This window comes from Bombus affinis, chromosome 6, assembly GCF_024516045.1.
Source record: "Bombus affinis isolate iyBomAffi1 chromosome 6, iyBomAffi1.2, whole genome shotgun sequence".
Classification (NCBI taxonomy): Eukaryota; Metazoa; Arthropoda; class Insecta; order Hymenoptera; family Apidae; genus Bombus; species Bombus affinis.
This window is the reverse complement of record NC_066349.1, coordinates 16,898,394-16,912,925: the sequence shown is the minus strand read 5'-3', so window position 1 is coordinate 16,912,925 and position 14,532 is coordinate 16,898,394. Positions and strand designations below refer to the sequence as shown.

Here is a 14,532-nt window from a genome sequence, read left to right as displayed (position 1 = left end):
GGATGAATTTAGAATTGGAATGGAGTTGGAAGCTGAGGCAATGAGATTTCGGAATTTTCTTCGAAATTGGTTGCGTTAGAAAATGAACGAAGGTTCCATATAAATATAGACATTTCGAGCCTCTTTTGCTTTATCGAGAAAAACAGAATTTATTAAAGAAGCTAATTTTGGAATTTTCGTCGCTTGAAACTAGTTGCATCGTGAAGAAGAATCGAATAATGAAAAACGGATAGAAAAATTGATCTTTTAGGTATTCTTCGCTTAAAATTGAACGCGTAGTTGATTACGTTAAAATAAATGTAATTGTAATTACGAACACAGCAAATTAAAAATCATCTTCAATTAAGACTAACTGCATTTTCGAATAAATGTACATTTTACGATTGGTAATAGTTACGGCATCTTTTGTTTCTGATCTTATCTGGGGGTAAGAGATAAGAGATGCGAAGAAAGGTGCTTGAATATTGAAATTATTTGAATTTTGCTAAGGTTTGAAAGTAATTGAATATTGAATATTGAAAGTATTTTGTTTAAAACTGGTGACACATTACGTAAAGAGTTGACTTCTTGAAGCAGCGAGCTTCACAATCGCACGAAGATACAAGAATCATCAAAGATGACCAAAAGCTCAATTTCTTCGGATGTAAGAGGATTATCTGAAAACATATTAAGATCACAAGATTTATACTTTTAAATTCTATGTATTTGAAACTCATGACGCGCATTTATGAAGATTTGTGCATAGTAAACATTAACCGTTATCACATGTCGTTCTTGATTCACGAACGATACATGATTTTGTTAAAAAGCAACTATTGAAGAAATATTCTCTAAAATTCTCACTTTAATAAAGAAACTACAATTGTAATAAAGGATAGCAGAAAGTTTTAATACAATTAACACAGTATATATCGATACGTGCGTCCTTTGATTTATCCAACGAACGAATGCATATTCTTGGTAAAACGACGATTTCTTTTTCTTCCAAGAAACGATAAGTTATAATATAATGTTTACTACACGTATAATTATAATCGCTAATATATAATACGCTCTTATAATATTTTCATAATTTACTTCTTAATCAAGTAGATACAATAGTAATGAAACCGAATAGTGATGAAATGAACGATAATTTCGCGTTCAGAAATACGCAGAAAATGTTTGTTATAGAACGATTCCAACATAATATTCTTTAGCAATATGTTACAGTCATTTACGATAGTTTTCCATGAATTGTGAATATCCGAGCAGCGAAATAGGTCAAGATTAAAGTCCAACACTTTATGTATTCCTTCGATTCAAAATAACGAATTAACTGTGTTTCCATCTTCATAACAAGTTACAACAACTAAAATCAGATATCGAATAGCAGAAAAAGAAACAAACTGCGACCGCAATCCGAAAACAAAATAGTCATCCCAGTAGATCGAAGACTTCGATGTTGCAATCACGACTTGAAGATGGAACGTTGTATATATTTTGTAGCTTTTTGTTATGTCGTTGTTAAGGTAATGTATCACTTTATTCCTTGTAATTATTATAGTCGGATTACGTTGATCGATTGATATTTTTACTTTGCATTAATTGTGACATTAATTAGTCGTTTATAAATGAAAGAAGATATCGAATGGAAGAAAAGCGTACGTTATAGTTATATTATGTATTTTGGCATACGTATTTATTTATTTATGGAGGACTGATAGCCACATAAATGCATTGAATGTACGTAATATACAGAAACACATATCCTAAATATCATAGATCGTAATTCTTGAATTGTGTTAACAATAACATGAATTTACACGAGGTTCGTTGTTCAAAAAATAATTTCTTTATTTAGAGATCGTGTACAGGACATTTACATTTACCAGGACTAACCGGAATCAACTTATCTTTGTTATTAATCTTAATTAATTAAATAATTTCCTAATCGCAAAAGTTTCTTCATTTTTTCTGTTTTCGAAATCGACGCTACGATTCTTTTACTTCTAGCTCAAACATAGAATAATCATATGAATCATAATCATTACGAATTATCGCATTGCATTATTCAGATTACGCAAACATATCATCCATTTTAAATTCTACTTGGAATTAACAAGCTTTTTAGATTTTACATATTTCATCCATTTTTTCGTGTTTGTATATATTGACTTGCCAATAAAAAAACGCGTAAATAAGAAAATGCTTCTCGTAAATAGAATTACATCGTGAAAAATTGTATTTCTATATTTTTCCTATAATATAGGGTTTTCGAAAATAGCTTTCTTGTATTTTAAAACACCAGATCGATGTAGAGCGATTTTCGAATTTTCATTTCGAGCGAAAATTATAAATCATGTTCTTCGTTCTTGCAAATATAAGTAGATGATCAAAGGGTTAAAGACTATATTAAACTTACCGCATTCACATTTACATATATACATATCTGCATTGTGCAGCACGTGACCAAATACGCGCAAAGAAACTTTTCTATTCATAGTGTTTGGCAATGCAATCAAATCGATTGTTTACTTTAAAGTAAGCTGAGTATCACATTTTTATACCATTATCCGGAATTCCATGCACGTGTTATAAAGCGGAGTTAATTTTATCTTTTGACTACTTAAATTCATGTCTTTACCTACAAACAGAAAAAAATATAATTATATTATTACGATATCAATTTTATTAAAGGAGTCGTAAGATCAAGCTTTTTATCAACTACTGAATTAATTTACATTTACTGATAAAATATCAAAGAAATCGATTGTTTCGTATGAAGGTAAAATTCGCTCACAGGGCGCTCTGTTTCCGAGGAAAATAAATTTGTGAATTTATTTTGTTAAAAATGAAGTCTTAGATGGACAAATCTTATTCTACATTATCTTCACAAATAGAGTGATCTTCTGTCGATTATTTAATCCTGTCCAAGTCGGAATTAGCCATGCTCAAGTATACTTGATAAATTTCCGAACTCGATTTTCTCGAAAATTAAGCCGAAAATGAAAAAGAATTCATTCTATATATTTTTCTTATTTTTCCACGAGGAATCACGCTATTACATGTTATTCGCTCGGACCAGGTATGTACCACAATGTCGATATCATATCGACGACGGCGAATGCTGTATTTAAATTTGCACCATGCTCGTAGATGGTGCTGTATGCACATACGGTGAATTCTCTATGTACGTCTCAAACGTGTAACGTTGTTAAGTTCCATAAAGCCGTGTGTATGCGTCAAACGAGGAAGACGAGAACAACGAAAGAGAAAGACGAGCAATCGTTCTTGCTACGACTCTACGATCGTTGTTTTTTCCGTGTGTCGCCGTGTTCGCGACATTTATCCACACTTGCATTGTTCGTTATTTCCTTTGGCGTCCAAGTCGATCAAAAGGAGGTTGTAGTAGGGCGCCGTGGCCCGAATTTTATTAACTAACGACACCATGTCGGAGGATCAAGTCAAATCTCCGATCGACGGTATTCTTCCGTTTTTACAAAGCGTAAGTAACGAAAATTTTACTTTCATTTTTACTACGTAAGTTTCGTTTTATTCGTCCACGACTGATGCCCCTAAATTTATTTTGTTTTCTGGACGTGTTCAAGTTTTTGAAAGGACGTTGCTTATTTCGCTTTCGTTCTTGATCACTTTCATTTTCAGTACCGCCGGCAAAAAAGTATCAATGTAAAAATACTGACACAAATGTCAACCATTTCAGTCGGTGATGTGATCATTATACCTGCACTTTTCAAGAATTTATTTCGTTATTCGGTCTCGTTTGTACGGCTTGACTTGGGTTTGCTCGCAATAGCAGCTATGAAATACAGAATAAATATTAACCATTGACCGATATTTTCGCCGAGAATTTATTTTTGGTACATGCATCACTGTTTGCTTATTCGATGCACGGCTTACAAGCCGTTTTTTCCGTCTCATTTCTAGATGCGGATAAATTATAGGCCCGGTTTTATATGTCAATCATCAAAGTGACATGTTCCCGCGTTCATTCGTTAAACGTGATTTGGCAGTATATCTATTACACACGAACAGCAGACTCACGTTATTTAATATATATGTACAATGCGATAATATATAAATGTGCAATTATAGATATGTATATTAAATCGTAACTATGTAAAAAGTATTTTTGTCTTATTTTCTTAACAACTTGCTGGTATTTTATATAGCTGATTGTTATTAGATATTTTTGTTTCATTATATAACATATACCATTGTAAAGAGCATATAAACAAGTAATTTACGTATTTGAATTAAATTATAATTCATTGAAGAATTGAATTAAACAGATTGAATGGCGGGATCCATGGCTTGCATTATTGTTAACTTTCCATATTGCTGTCACAATGACTGCGTTAATGACAAGAAACCATGCCAATTTTCAAATTATGTTATTCCTTGCTCTGTGTAAGTATATTTCGTATTAAAAATAATTTATTTACTGTACATAGTTATTGCAATGAAGCGTTCATGTTCCAGTACTTTTGGTATATTTCTCTGAAAGCATCAATGAAGTTGCTGCATCTAACTGGATGTAAGAATCTTTAAGTTATTAAGAATTATCATATTATTTTGATAAGTATTTGAGATAACATATTTATTTGATTTTAATAGGTTGTTCTCAAGGCAACAATATTTTGATTCCAATGGGCTCTTTATATCTGTAGTGTTCTCTGTGCCTATCTTGATGAATTGCATGATTATGATTGTAAGTAGATAAAAATGTCGTTTAACGTTTAAAACAAACATATATACATATATTTTTTTAATAGTATGTATTGTTTCCTCGATTCTCATCTTTAGGCAAGCTGGCTTTATCAATCTAGTCAATTAATGACCAGTTTGAAGAGAGCACAATTGAGGCAACAAGCAAGGAACCGGGAAATAGAAGATGAATCTGTGAACACAAATGGAACTGTTGTAAGAGAAAAGCAAGAATAACATTCTAGTCCAATAATAAGAATGGAAAACGCAAAATATAAAAATGTAAATTACATACTATGAAACAAGCATTGGCTTGTTTTTACCTCAAATAGGGTAGTATATAACAGCATTGTAAAATTTGGCGAATATTCAACATAGCATTTTTTTAAAACGTTACTGCCGACATAATCATTACTGTCATTCATATTGAAATTGACTAGCTCCACTGTCGGTTGATTGTCTCCAATATTATGTCGTGTATATATAATGATTAGGACATGAATTCAGAAGCTTGCAAATAATTTATTTATTCAAAATCAACGATGTGCTAAATTGCGGCATGGCACGCAATTTGAAAATTACAAGATATTATATAATTCTCGAGAGAATACTGTTATCTTATATTAAGGTACATTCCAACGGTTTTCTGCTTTTAGTTTAACGTTGAAATATTCATTATGGATCAGTGTTCTTAAAACATTACCGGTGTACTTACTATTGTAACACATATTGCTTATTGCGAAAACTGATAAAAAAAGGCATAATTACATAATAATGGCTCTAGATATATGTATAAGTATGTATGTATGTGTGAATGAATATAATTTTCTCAGAACCGAAATCTTGGAAGATGTAACGAATATATTATATCTACAGTTAAGAATTTCTTGTGTTGTACATTTGTGTAAATGAACAATTTCTTGCCGTTGCAATATTTAACGCGTGATTAAATATAAGTAATAAAATATTTCTTCTTAATATAGTGTATTTCTCTTTTGTTGTATCAATTTTCTATCAATAATGTCATTATTTGTTTTCAAACTTAATTTTGATATATTCACATATTATCGTAGGAGCATTAATAAGATGTAGCATAGATTTAACACGTAGTAATTTTTTAAATCAAAAACCAAACCGAGGATTTCTTGTCATTTCCTGTATTACCGACTCATTACAAGATTATGATATCAGATAGAGTCAGAGATGATTAAGCAGATCGCCGGTGCTTATGGGCAAAACCGTGCACCAAACGCGCCGGAGAAAAAAACGTGTGTATAGTTCGTCCATCTGATCGCTAGAGGCAGTAGTTCATGGACCGTACATTTGACTGAATTTCGGCCATCTTCCCACTGGTCTCTTTTACAACACGGTCGTGATTACAACTTACAATACAATACAACTCACCTATTTCGAAATAAGCTCCGATATGTATACAAAAATCTTAAGAACCGTAAAGAATTGTAGAAAAATTACTCCGGAAATCTGTACAAACGTTTCAAAGAAATTTAACTATACGTCATTTTCTCTATCATAAAGAAATTAGTGTTTCTATAACTAGTGTGCTTGAAAATAATCGACAGTTACGAATTAATGTACTATGAACCGTTTGGATGATCCTCCGGGTCTCATGAAAGGCAGAAAACCATCTTTTATTGGAATGAACGGTATTTATCATTACGTTCTTACCATTCTTAAAATTAATAAGGTTTTTCCTTCCCAAAAATACTTATCATATCATTTTTCCTTATTTCTATTAATGCACGTATTATAATTGTAGAATGAATGAAATTCTATTAAGCCAAGTTTTATTTTATTAAGTTATTAAATTAGAAGAGAAAATTTCTTTCATATTTATATACTTTAAAATTAAATTTTGGGAGATATAATAGTCGTAATTTACTTGTTCTTTGATAATTTTTAGGTTAAATTACTATACATAAAGTTTAGTTATTAAATCGTAATTTAGTCTGAATTTTAATTTAAGCGTTAGTTTATGCTGAAACTAAACGTAGATAATTTAGTATATATTAGGTGTTGAGTACAATACTTTTTACTAAATGCATAATTTGTCTTTCAGGAGGCCCAGAAACAGATGATCAACAACGCTTAAGATTTCAAGTTGAATTAGAGTTTGTTCAGTGTCTTGCAAATCCAAATTACTTAAATTGTACTTTGAACAACGAGCAGTATATTTGTTATAATAACCAACGTGATCATTATGATAATACTAATAATTGTTATTTTTCAGTTTTAGCACAACGTGGATATTTTAAGGATGCAACATTTATAAATTATCTTAAATATCTGTTGTACTGGAAGGAACCAGAATATGCAAAGTATTTGAAATATCCTATGTGTTTGTATTTCTTAGATTTATTACAATACGAGCACTTTAGAAGAGAAGTAGTAAACTCTCAATGTACAAAGTTTATAGACGATCAGCAAATTTTATTATGGCAACATTATACCAGACGTAGAACAAGACTGTTACAGACTGCAGCAGAGCAAACACAACATGCAAATCCTCAGAATAATGGTATTGTACAACCTAAAGTTCCTTGAGTAATATATGAGAAACTCACTATTAAATGGGTCCATGAGAACTACAATATTAAAATAACGTTATATAATGTTGTCTACAACTGTAGTTCCTTATCAGAATTGTTTTAGTTATGTTTTTTGGCTGTGATAAGTCATAAATAAAGTACTTTTCTATGTTCTCAATATATCTGTGATTACACTTCTCCCTCTTTCCTTCTATCTGTTGCTATATCATTTATTCATATATCATTTATTAGGAAACAAAAATATTTAATGCTATATTTAAAATAATAGGTGTGGAAATAAATTCTATCCAACAATAAAACTTCCATTTTGCATAAAAATCTGAAAGAATTTATTCATGCACCTAATAATTATAAAAAGACATTTTTATAAATAAAAAGACACTAACTCTCTTAAATAAACGAAGAACATTATAATAATTCCAATAATAATAAGTATTGAGTTTAGAGAAGTATAATATTGTAAACATTTTGTGAAAACAAACTGAAATAAAGGCCCTCCACTTGTAGAATCTGATTTTGGACGAATGATGCTGAAACATGAATAGCTGTTCATAAATGTTTATGACTCTTTATGCTTCAAGACTGGAAAAAAGGGAAATTATCGAAGACAAGGATAGAAGATGCGAATTTTAATGATTTTAGTAAGTCCATTCTCTGTATTCATTTATAGAATTTAATTCATCTTGAAACATTGTACATCTTTTACATAAAGCTTTGTATAAATAAAACTTTTTTTTTTTTACTAAAAGATGACAATAAAAGAATATATTTACGACAGAATAATGAAAAGTATGTATATATCTGTATGTTTCAATAATTATTATGTAAAACTAATCTATCTTTACAATACTTAATTCTTATATTGAAGTTATTACAAGTAAATGCAAACTTTGGTACCTATTAGACATATAGATATATACAATTATTAATATAATATTGATATCTAATTAATAAAGAGAGAGAGAGAGAGAAAGTTTGATATTACTTCCATAAAATTTTTCAAAATTAGTTTCATAATTGTATATACAAATATGTTTATTTAATATACGAATTGTAATATATCTAAAAGAGCTAATAAACTATTACGCTTTGTTATTTCAGCCTCTAAACTGCAATTGATCAGAAATTTATATCACTCACAATTCATTGTCTTAACTTCTAAGCATTATATAAATTTACTTTATGATAGGCAGTGACAACTGATTGTATTATAATTTTTCTAAAATTCTAAATACTGAACTTAACATATAATAAATATTTGTCAATATAAACTATTGGAAAATTCTAATATACGTGAAGAATATAATACACAATGATACATGTTTATGAAAACAGCTATAAATTTATAAAAAATATTATATTATTTTTCACCCTTGCAATTTAAATTCATATATAAAATATTTTCTAATTATAAATTAAATCATTATTTTAAATCCTTAATTACACGTAATCCAACTCAATAAAAGATATCATTAACAATAAATCTTTGCGATAAATAATACAAAATAATCACATTTCGCAACAGAACGTCAATAATCATAATGATCGTCAAACTGTCGGTTATAATTCATCGATATAAAAATGTGGCATTAATTTCTTCTATATAAAACTTTAAAAATTTCATTCAGAATTTTTATTCTCCGAGAAATTCACTAATATACCATTTCCTGCATCCACCCAATCTTCAGAGAATAATTTTGCTCTAAGTATCTCCCTTTCTGAAGCATCTTCAGTAGTAGATGCGTCTTCGTTATTTAAATTCTCATTATTCTTCTTTTCTCTCCTTTTTACAGTCAACAATTCGGAATCTTCTATCGCGTCAGGTAAAACTTGGCTTAAAGTTTCTGGTAAAATTAAAGCAACTGCTCCAGATCCTAAGCAGAGCATTCCAATTATTATTAATGGAATGGTTATTGGAAAATGCTCTCCCTAAAAAGGAAAATTGTATTCATTGTCTTATGCCATGTGAATTTATATTATTTTAAATATAATTTTTTATTTAGCTTAACGTTTCATTTAATTTTTTAAATAATTTATTTCACATACTCGTGTTGAATTAGAATATTTTAGAGAGGAAGTAGAATTCGTATTGGATTGAATTTAATTTAATAGTAATGTATAAGTAATAGTAGTAGTTAATTCTAAAAACACAATATGCAAATCTTACTGATAGTATGTGTGGCGTGCACAAACTGCCAATTTTTGCGAAAACAGTGCACAAGCCTAAGCAGGTTCCTCGCACAACAGTTGGAAATATCTCAATCGTATACAAATATGTTATGGAAACGGTACTCATCACTGCTACTCTTCCGAGCAAGGACATAATGGTCTTCATGAGATCTAAAAAGATGATATACGAAATTAGTAAGAATCTACAAAGTAGGTACTTATCAATTTTTTCAATGTATAATGTCTACGCTTTATATGTTACAGAAATTTTAATACACGTATTTTAATATACAATAATAAATAATAATTATATAAATAAATATAAATAATATATAATATATAAATTATATAAATAAATATAAATAATATATAATATATAAATTATATAAATAAATATAAATAAATATAAATAATAAATAAATATAACAATAATAATTATATAAATAAAGTATTTCTCGTTACAATCACGTACTGGATGTAATGGTGGAATTTGAAAAGATAATTATAGCTGCAAAAAAGATGCAAATTGCACCAGTAATTGATTGATACGCAGAAATCGGTAGTCGTCTGCCATATCTAGACAATATGAAGTAGAGAAACACGTAAGATGCAATTTCTAACGCTCCTCCTAGCGCAAAACTGACGTGTCTATTGATTGCCCAAAGATTCGGCTCGAACGTCATGAAGGCATAACACGCTATAGAAGACGTGAACCTAAGACAGATAATATTAATTAGAAATTTAAAAAACTGTAGTATTTATAAAAACAAATTCGCATAAATATTCACAGTCTAATTATATGAATTTATATTAAGAATGTAATTTTGAAGTGGTCAAATTTTGAACATTTTTTACCATTGATAAATGATCACAATGCCATATTTTTTTAACAGCGTGGATTTAAATAGTTCTAACAATTCTTCTTTCGTTTGCGCGTTACTAGATTTTTCTTTGATTTTGCTAAATTTCTTCTCGTCGTCCTTATTTGACATTTCTTTGTTCACTGGGGTTCGTAGCTCGACGATGTCGTAAGTATTTTTCATGGAAAGTCGTTGATTACCAGCAGGCTGCGATATCGATTTCGACTTCCGATGGCTCTTCGACTTCGATGGAGCATTCCTCTTATTTGTTTCTCCGTTCTCACATTGTGCAGAATCCGGTTCCGATTCCGTTTTAGGGAGCTTACTTTCCAAGTATTCAGATATTTCTCTCAAACTCGTTTCTGAAAAGTGTATATAAGTATTAATATAATGTACATTTTTGATAATAACGATTCATGTTTCCTTCATCAAAATTAATCTAACGAATATTTCCAATATACATTTTTTATTATACTTGAAATTATAAAGGGAGACTTATATTAATACCATACTATATTACTGAGTGGTAACATAAATTCACCCTTTTCTTATATTTATTATATAAATGGAGAAAATGAACAGAATATGTTACAACCTAATATATTACATTGTACTATCATACATTATACCTTGTATAACATAACATTCTAAGAAAACAATAGATCAAATTTTTGTCTTTTACTTTGAACTTTCTGTTGAGCCGCATCCGTGTTGCTATTTAGTAAATTCGCAGCTTCTTCTTTCATTTCGCTATCGGTTCTCGATTTCTTTAGGTCTGCGCATGAAACACGTGACTTTCGTTCCGGTTTAACCGGCATCGCGTTCTCGGAAATGTTTGCCTCTGTTTTAACATTTTCCCTTCGCAATCTAGTGCAACAGACATTGTATTTCGTGATGCGTTCCACTGCCATATCTGCTTCCGTGATTTTACCCTTTGCTAGTAGCCACCTTGGTGATTCTGGTATTATCCTGAAAGCAACATCTATTATAGTTTCCCAAAGCATGTGTTTCGATACTAAAATCTTATTTTTCATTCTATCAAAAACAATAATAATATACCAAATGTAGAGCACGGTTATAGCAGTGGGAACTGAGACAGCTAATTGTAAAATTCTCCAATCGGGTATAACGTAACTAAGTGCGGCTAAGAGCATCAAACCAATAGCCCAGGCAATTTGCATAACTAATGCAACGAAAGTCCGTGCTTTCACAGGAAACAGTTCCAAGGAAAGGATGTACGTCGAATTTTGCAGACCCTGAACGAAAACTCCTTGTAGTCCTCGAAGAGCCAGAAACGTGGGATAATTCTGAAATGGACACTTTATTCAGCAAGAAAAAGGAAATTATTCTCGTCAAGTTGATATTCAACGACTGTTTCTTTGTTTCTTTCTCGTTTTACTTTCCATATCGAACAAAAGATTTAATTAACACAGTACATTTATTTGATTCATTATTCCACTTATATACATTCAAATACATTTTTAATGTAAATTAAGAGCGAAATAACGTATCAGTTTCCTTTTTTATTTGAATACGGTTAATTTTTATCATCTATTATCATTTTCAATAAATTATAAAATTTAATAGAATATCTAAGAAAGGAATTTTGATAAAATCTCCACTTTAGTTCATTTTTGACATAAGTTAAGAATTAAGTTAAAATTTATTTGTTCGTCTTCTTCATAATTTCGAATTATTTTCCTTAAATTGAAAAATGTCTATACCTGCACAACATATAGTGCAACAGCCATCGTGCCCTGAGTATAAAGGCAAATCGCTTGAACCGGAAGTCTTCCTATTCGATCTGCTAAAAGTCCAGCGATACAAGCGCCCATTAAAACCCCGATGTAATAAACTGTCGGTCCAAGAAACGTCAAATACCGTTTCTCACAAACTAAACTCCATTCTGTTACTACGCTATTTTCTCCGAATTCAGTTGCAAATTGATAGTTGCTGAAGCACAAGTCTGTGCTCGAAGATTCTTTAAGACCGGAAGTCTCGTTAACTGCAACAGTCACGTTGCCAAGCTCTTGGCAACCATATATTCGTTTCGTTCCATTCTTTGGCTGTAATATGCAAATGAATCATTTTGTAAAATTTTAACTAAGTAGCTCATGCTAACTAAATAATTCAATATCTGTTCGACACTGTGTTGGACATTAAAACATTGAGAAATAAAAATTAGAGGAACTTCTGTTTAATAATTTCTTTTACATAACAGTGCAAAAATAATGATTAATTACATAAATACGTATAATTTCATACGCAGAACAGTAAAAAATAGCCAAATTTCTATTTACATAAATTAGTTTCTTACATAAACAACAATAACAAAACTAATAGTAAGAGTAATTAATGATTCTCATGTAATTCCATATCACTCTTTATTAATAATATGAAATTTATGTAAATTTATGAATTAATTTTGCATTTTTGAGTAAGTTAATGAATAATTTGAAATTCAAAAGGGGTCTCAAACTTTGCAAAAGACAAAAGTTAGCGAATTATTCGAATTAATAATTCATGAGATTTCTCAAGATGCATGTACCTCATTCACGAGTTGAACACTTAATATCTTACTGTTTTATTTCAAATAATTTATATACGTGAGAGAATGATAGAGAGTAGTTATACAGAAAAATTATTCAAAACTTCGTAAGCTAAAGCAAAACACATACGTAAATAACAGTAAATATCAAATATTTCTGTGATTGTAAATAAATGAATCGCTTCAGATGGATTTAGGTCAAAAGAGTGTTAGAAAGAATGAATTATAACAAAATTTGTAAATAAGAATTCGTTGCACTCACTATTTTAATACATATGTACTTGCCACATAATTAATCAAATTAATTAGCTATGAAACGTATACAAGATATAATGAATGAAAAAAGAAATACCTAGATAACTGAGACAAAAGAAACTTACCTGACAATAAAATTTAGGCGTATAATTATGAAACACCGGGAGCGCGTGGCTCATTGCAACGATGACATAATTGATGCCAAGCAACAGCACGATGACTACTTGAAAGCATCCAACCTTTACTTCCTCCGCATTCATTTCTTCAAACAATCCTGTACCAATTCTGTCTTTCACAGAATATAAATCACGGGAGACGATAATCACAGAACAAAAATTAATAATAATAGCGTATTAATAAATTCACAATTTATCATACAATTCACAAATGAACAATGACAGTCCAACCAAGTGAAGAAATCAATACTGAAATTCCTATTACACGAAGAACGATCCACTTCTCCATTTGTAACGGGAAAATACAAAATGAAAAAAAAAGAGTAAAAAGGAGGAAGATATGTGTAAGAATGAGATTTTACAAAGTTAAAAGAAGTTTGATAAACGCATGTCACTGTGCGGAGTGACAAAATGGAAATTCGTGGCAACAAGTGAAACTTGTCGCGGAGTCCGAACAAAGTGTCATCGGTGAGGGTAAAGCACGCACTAACAGAGACGGGGTCCTCTCTCTCGAAGGATAGCGAGGAACCGATTCCTAGCGTTGAATCAGAGAAGGACAGAAACCCGTGCTATTGTTTTACGCTTGGCGACACGTATCCCATTAACGCACGCACGTCACGGGAAAACGATCTTCTGTCAATAATAATCGATTTTTAAATTGACGTAATATGAATTTTGTATTTCTGGGAAACACGGTGACGTGGCCGCTACTTCCGGAGTCTGAATGGGATGCAAGAAGAATCATAAGAGTCTGTGAAGATAAGGAAATATATTTCTTTTCATTTCTTTCCATACGTACGTATGATTGGTTGAAAATCAGAATGGTGTAAGTTAAGTCATTGATTTTTTATGTAAAATAGTTTTCTGCGTTTATTAGCATAAGAAATTCATTATGTTCGTATAAAACATAATGCCTAAATATGCGGATGTACATTCGTAACTTGCGTGAATTATCTTAATTCTACATAAATATCCGTTTACTATAATAATCGTATTACTCGATTAAATATCATTCATATAACTTGTACTGTAATCTTCTATCATTTAATTCATACAATCATTCACAATCTTTACTTTATAATGAAGATCGTATTATTCGATTAAAAGTCGATTAAAATTGCAGTGTTCGTAAAAAAGAATCGTATTATTCATACAAAAGAGATACAAAATTTTGAAGAGAATGTGTAAAACAGCATCAAGAAATGTAAAACACATAGTATTTACATGTCGTCCAATTGACACGCGCAAAT

The 14,532-nt window shown here is 30.4% G+C and overlaps 4 protein-coding genes across 5 annotated transcripts in view; 2 read left to right on the top strand and 2 right to left on the bottom strand.

The window, feature by feature from the left end:
• The window catches only part of LOC126917755 (clavesin-1), a 30,400-nt gene that overhangs the window by 8,935 nt on the left and 6,933 nt on the right, over positions 1–14,532 (bottom strand). The window lies entirely within an intron of this gene.
• LOC126917761 (transmembrane protein 18) lies at positions 1,449–5,685 on the top strand. 2 transcript variants are annotated; one of them, XM_050725021.1, is made up of 5 exons: positions 1,449–1,511; positions 4,293–4,410; positions 4,483–4,537; positions 4,618–4,711; positions 4,807–5,685. In XM_050725021.1, exons 1-5 carry the CDS (start codon positions 1,464–1,466, stop codon positions 4,942–4,944), a joined length of 453 nt encoding a protein of 150 aa, XP_050580978.1. In that variant the 5' UTR covers positions 1,449–1,463; the 3' UTR covers positions 4,945–5,685. The 2 variants fall into 2 exon arrangements, with proteins under 2 accessions (XP_050580978.1, XP_050580977.1); XM_050725020.1 differs by lacking the exon at positions 1,449–1,511 and adding an exon at positions 3,184–3,487.
• Positions 6,000–8,002, top strand: LOC126917760 (mediator of RNA polymerase II transcription subunit 31). Its single transcript, XM_050725019.1, has 4 exons — positions 6,000–6,371; positions 6,785–6,874; positions 6,956–7,243; positions 7,782–8,002. Exons 1-4 carry the CDS (start codon positions 6,305–6,307, stop codon positions 7,817–7,819), a joined length of 483 nt encoding a protein of 160 aa, XP_050580976.1. The 5' UTR covers positions 6,000–6,304; the 3' UTR covers positions 7,820–8,002.
• On the bottom strand, positions 8,128–13,814 carry LOC126917740 (solute carrier family 22 member 8-like). The gene is made up of 8 exons (XM_050724971.1): positions 13,232–13,814; positions 12,028–12,369; positions 11,363–11,610; positions 10,986–11,272; positions 10,299–10,665; positions 9,916–10,157; positions 9,442–9,614; positions 8,128–9,203 (listed from the first exon to the last, which is right to left on the bottom strand). The coding sequence occupies exons 1-8, from the start codon at positions 13,364–13,366 to the stop codon at positions 8,895–8,897; spliced, it is 2,103 nt and encodes a 700-aa protein (XP_050580928.1). The 5' UTR covers positions 13,367–13,814; the 3' UTR covers positions 8,128–8,894.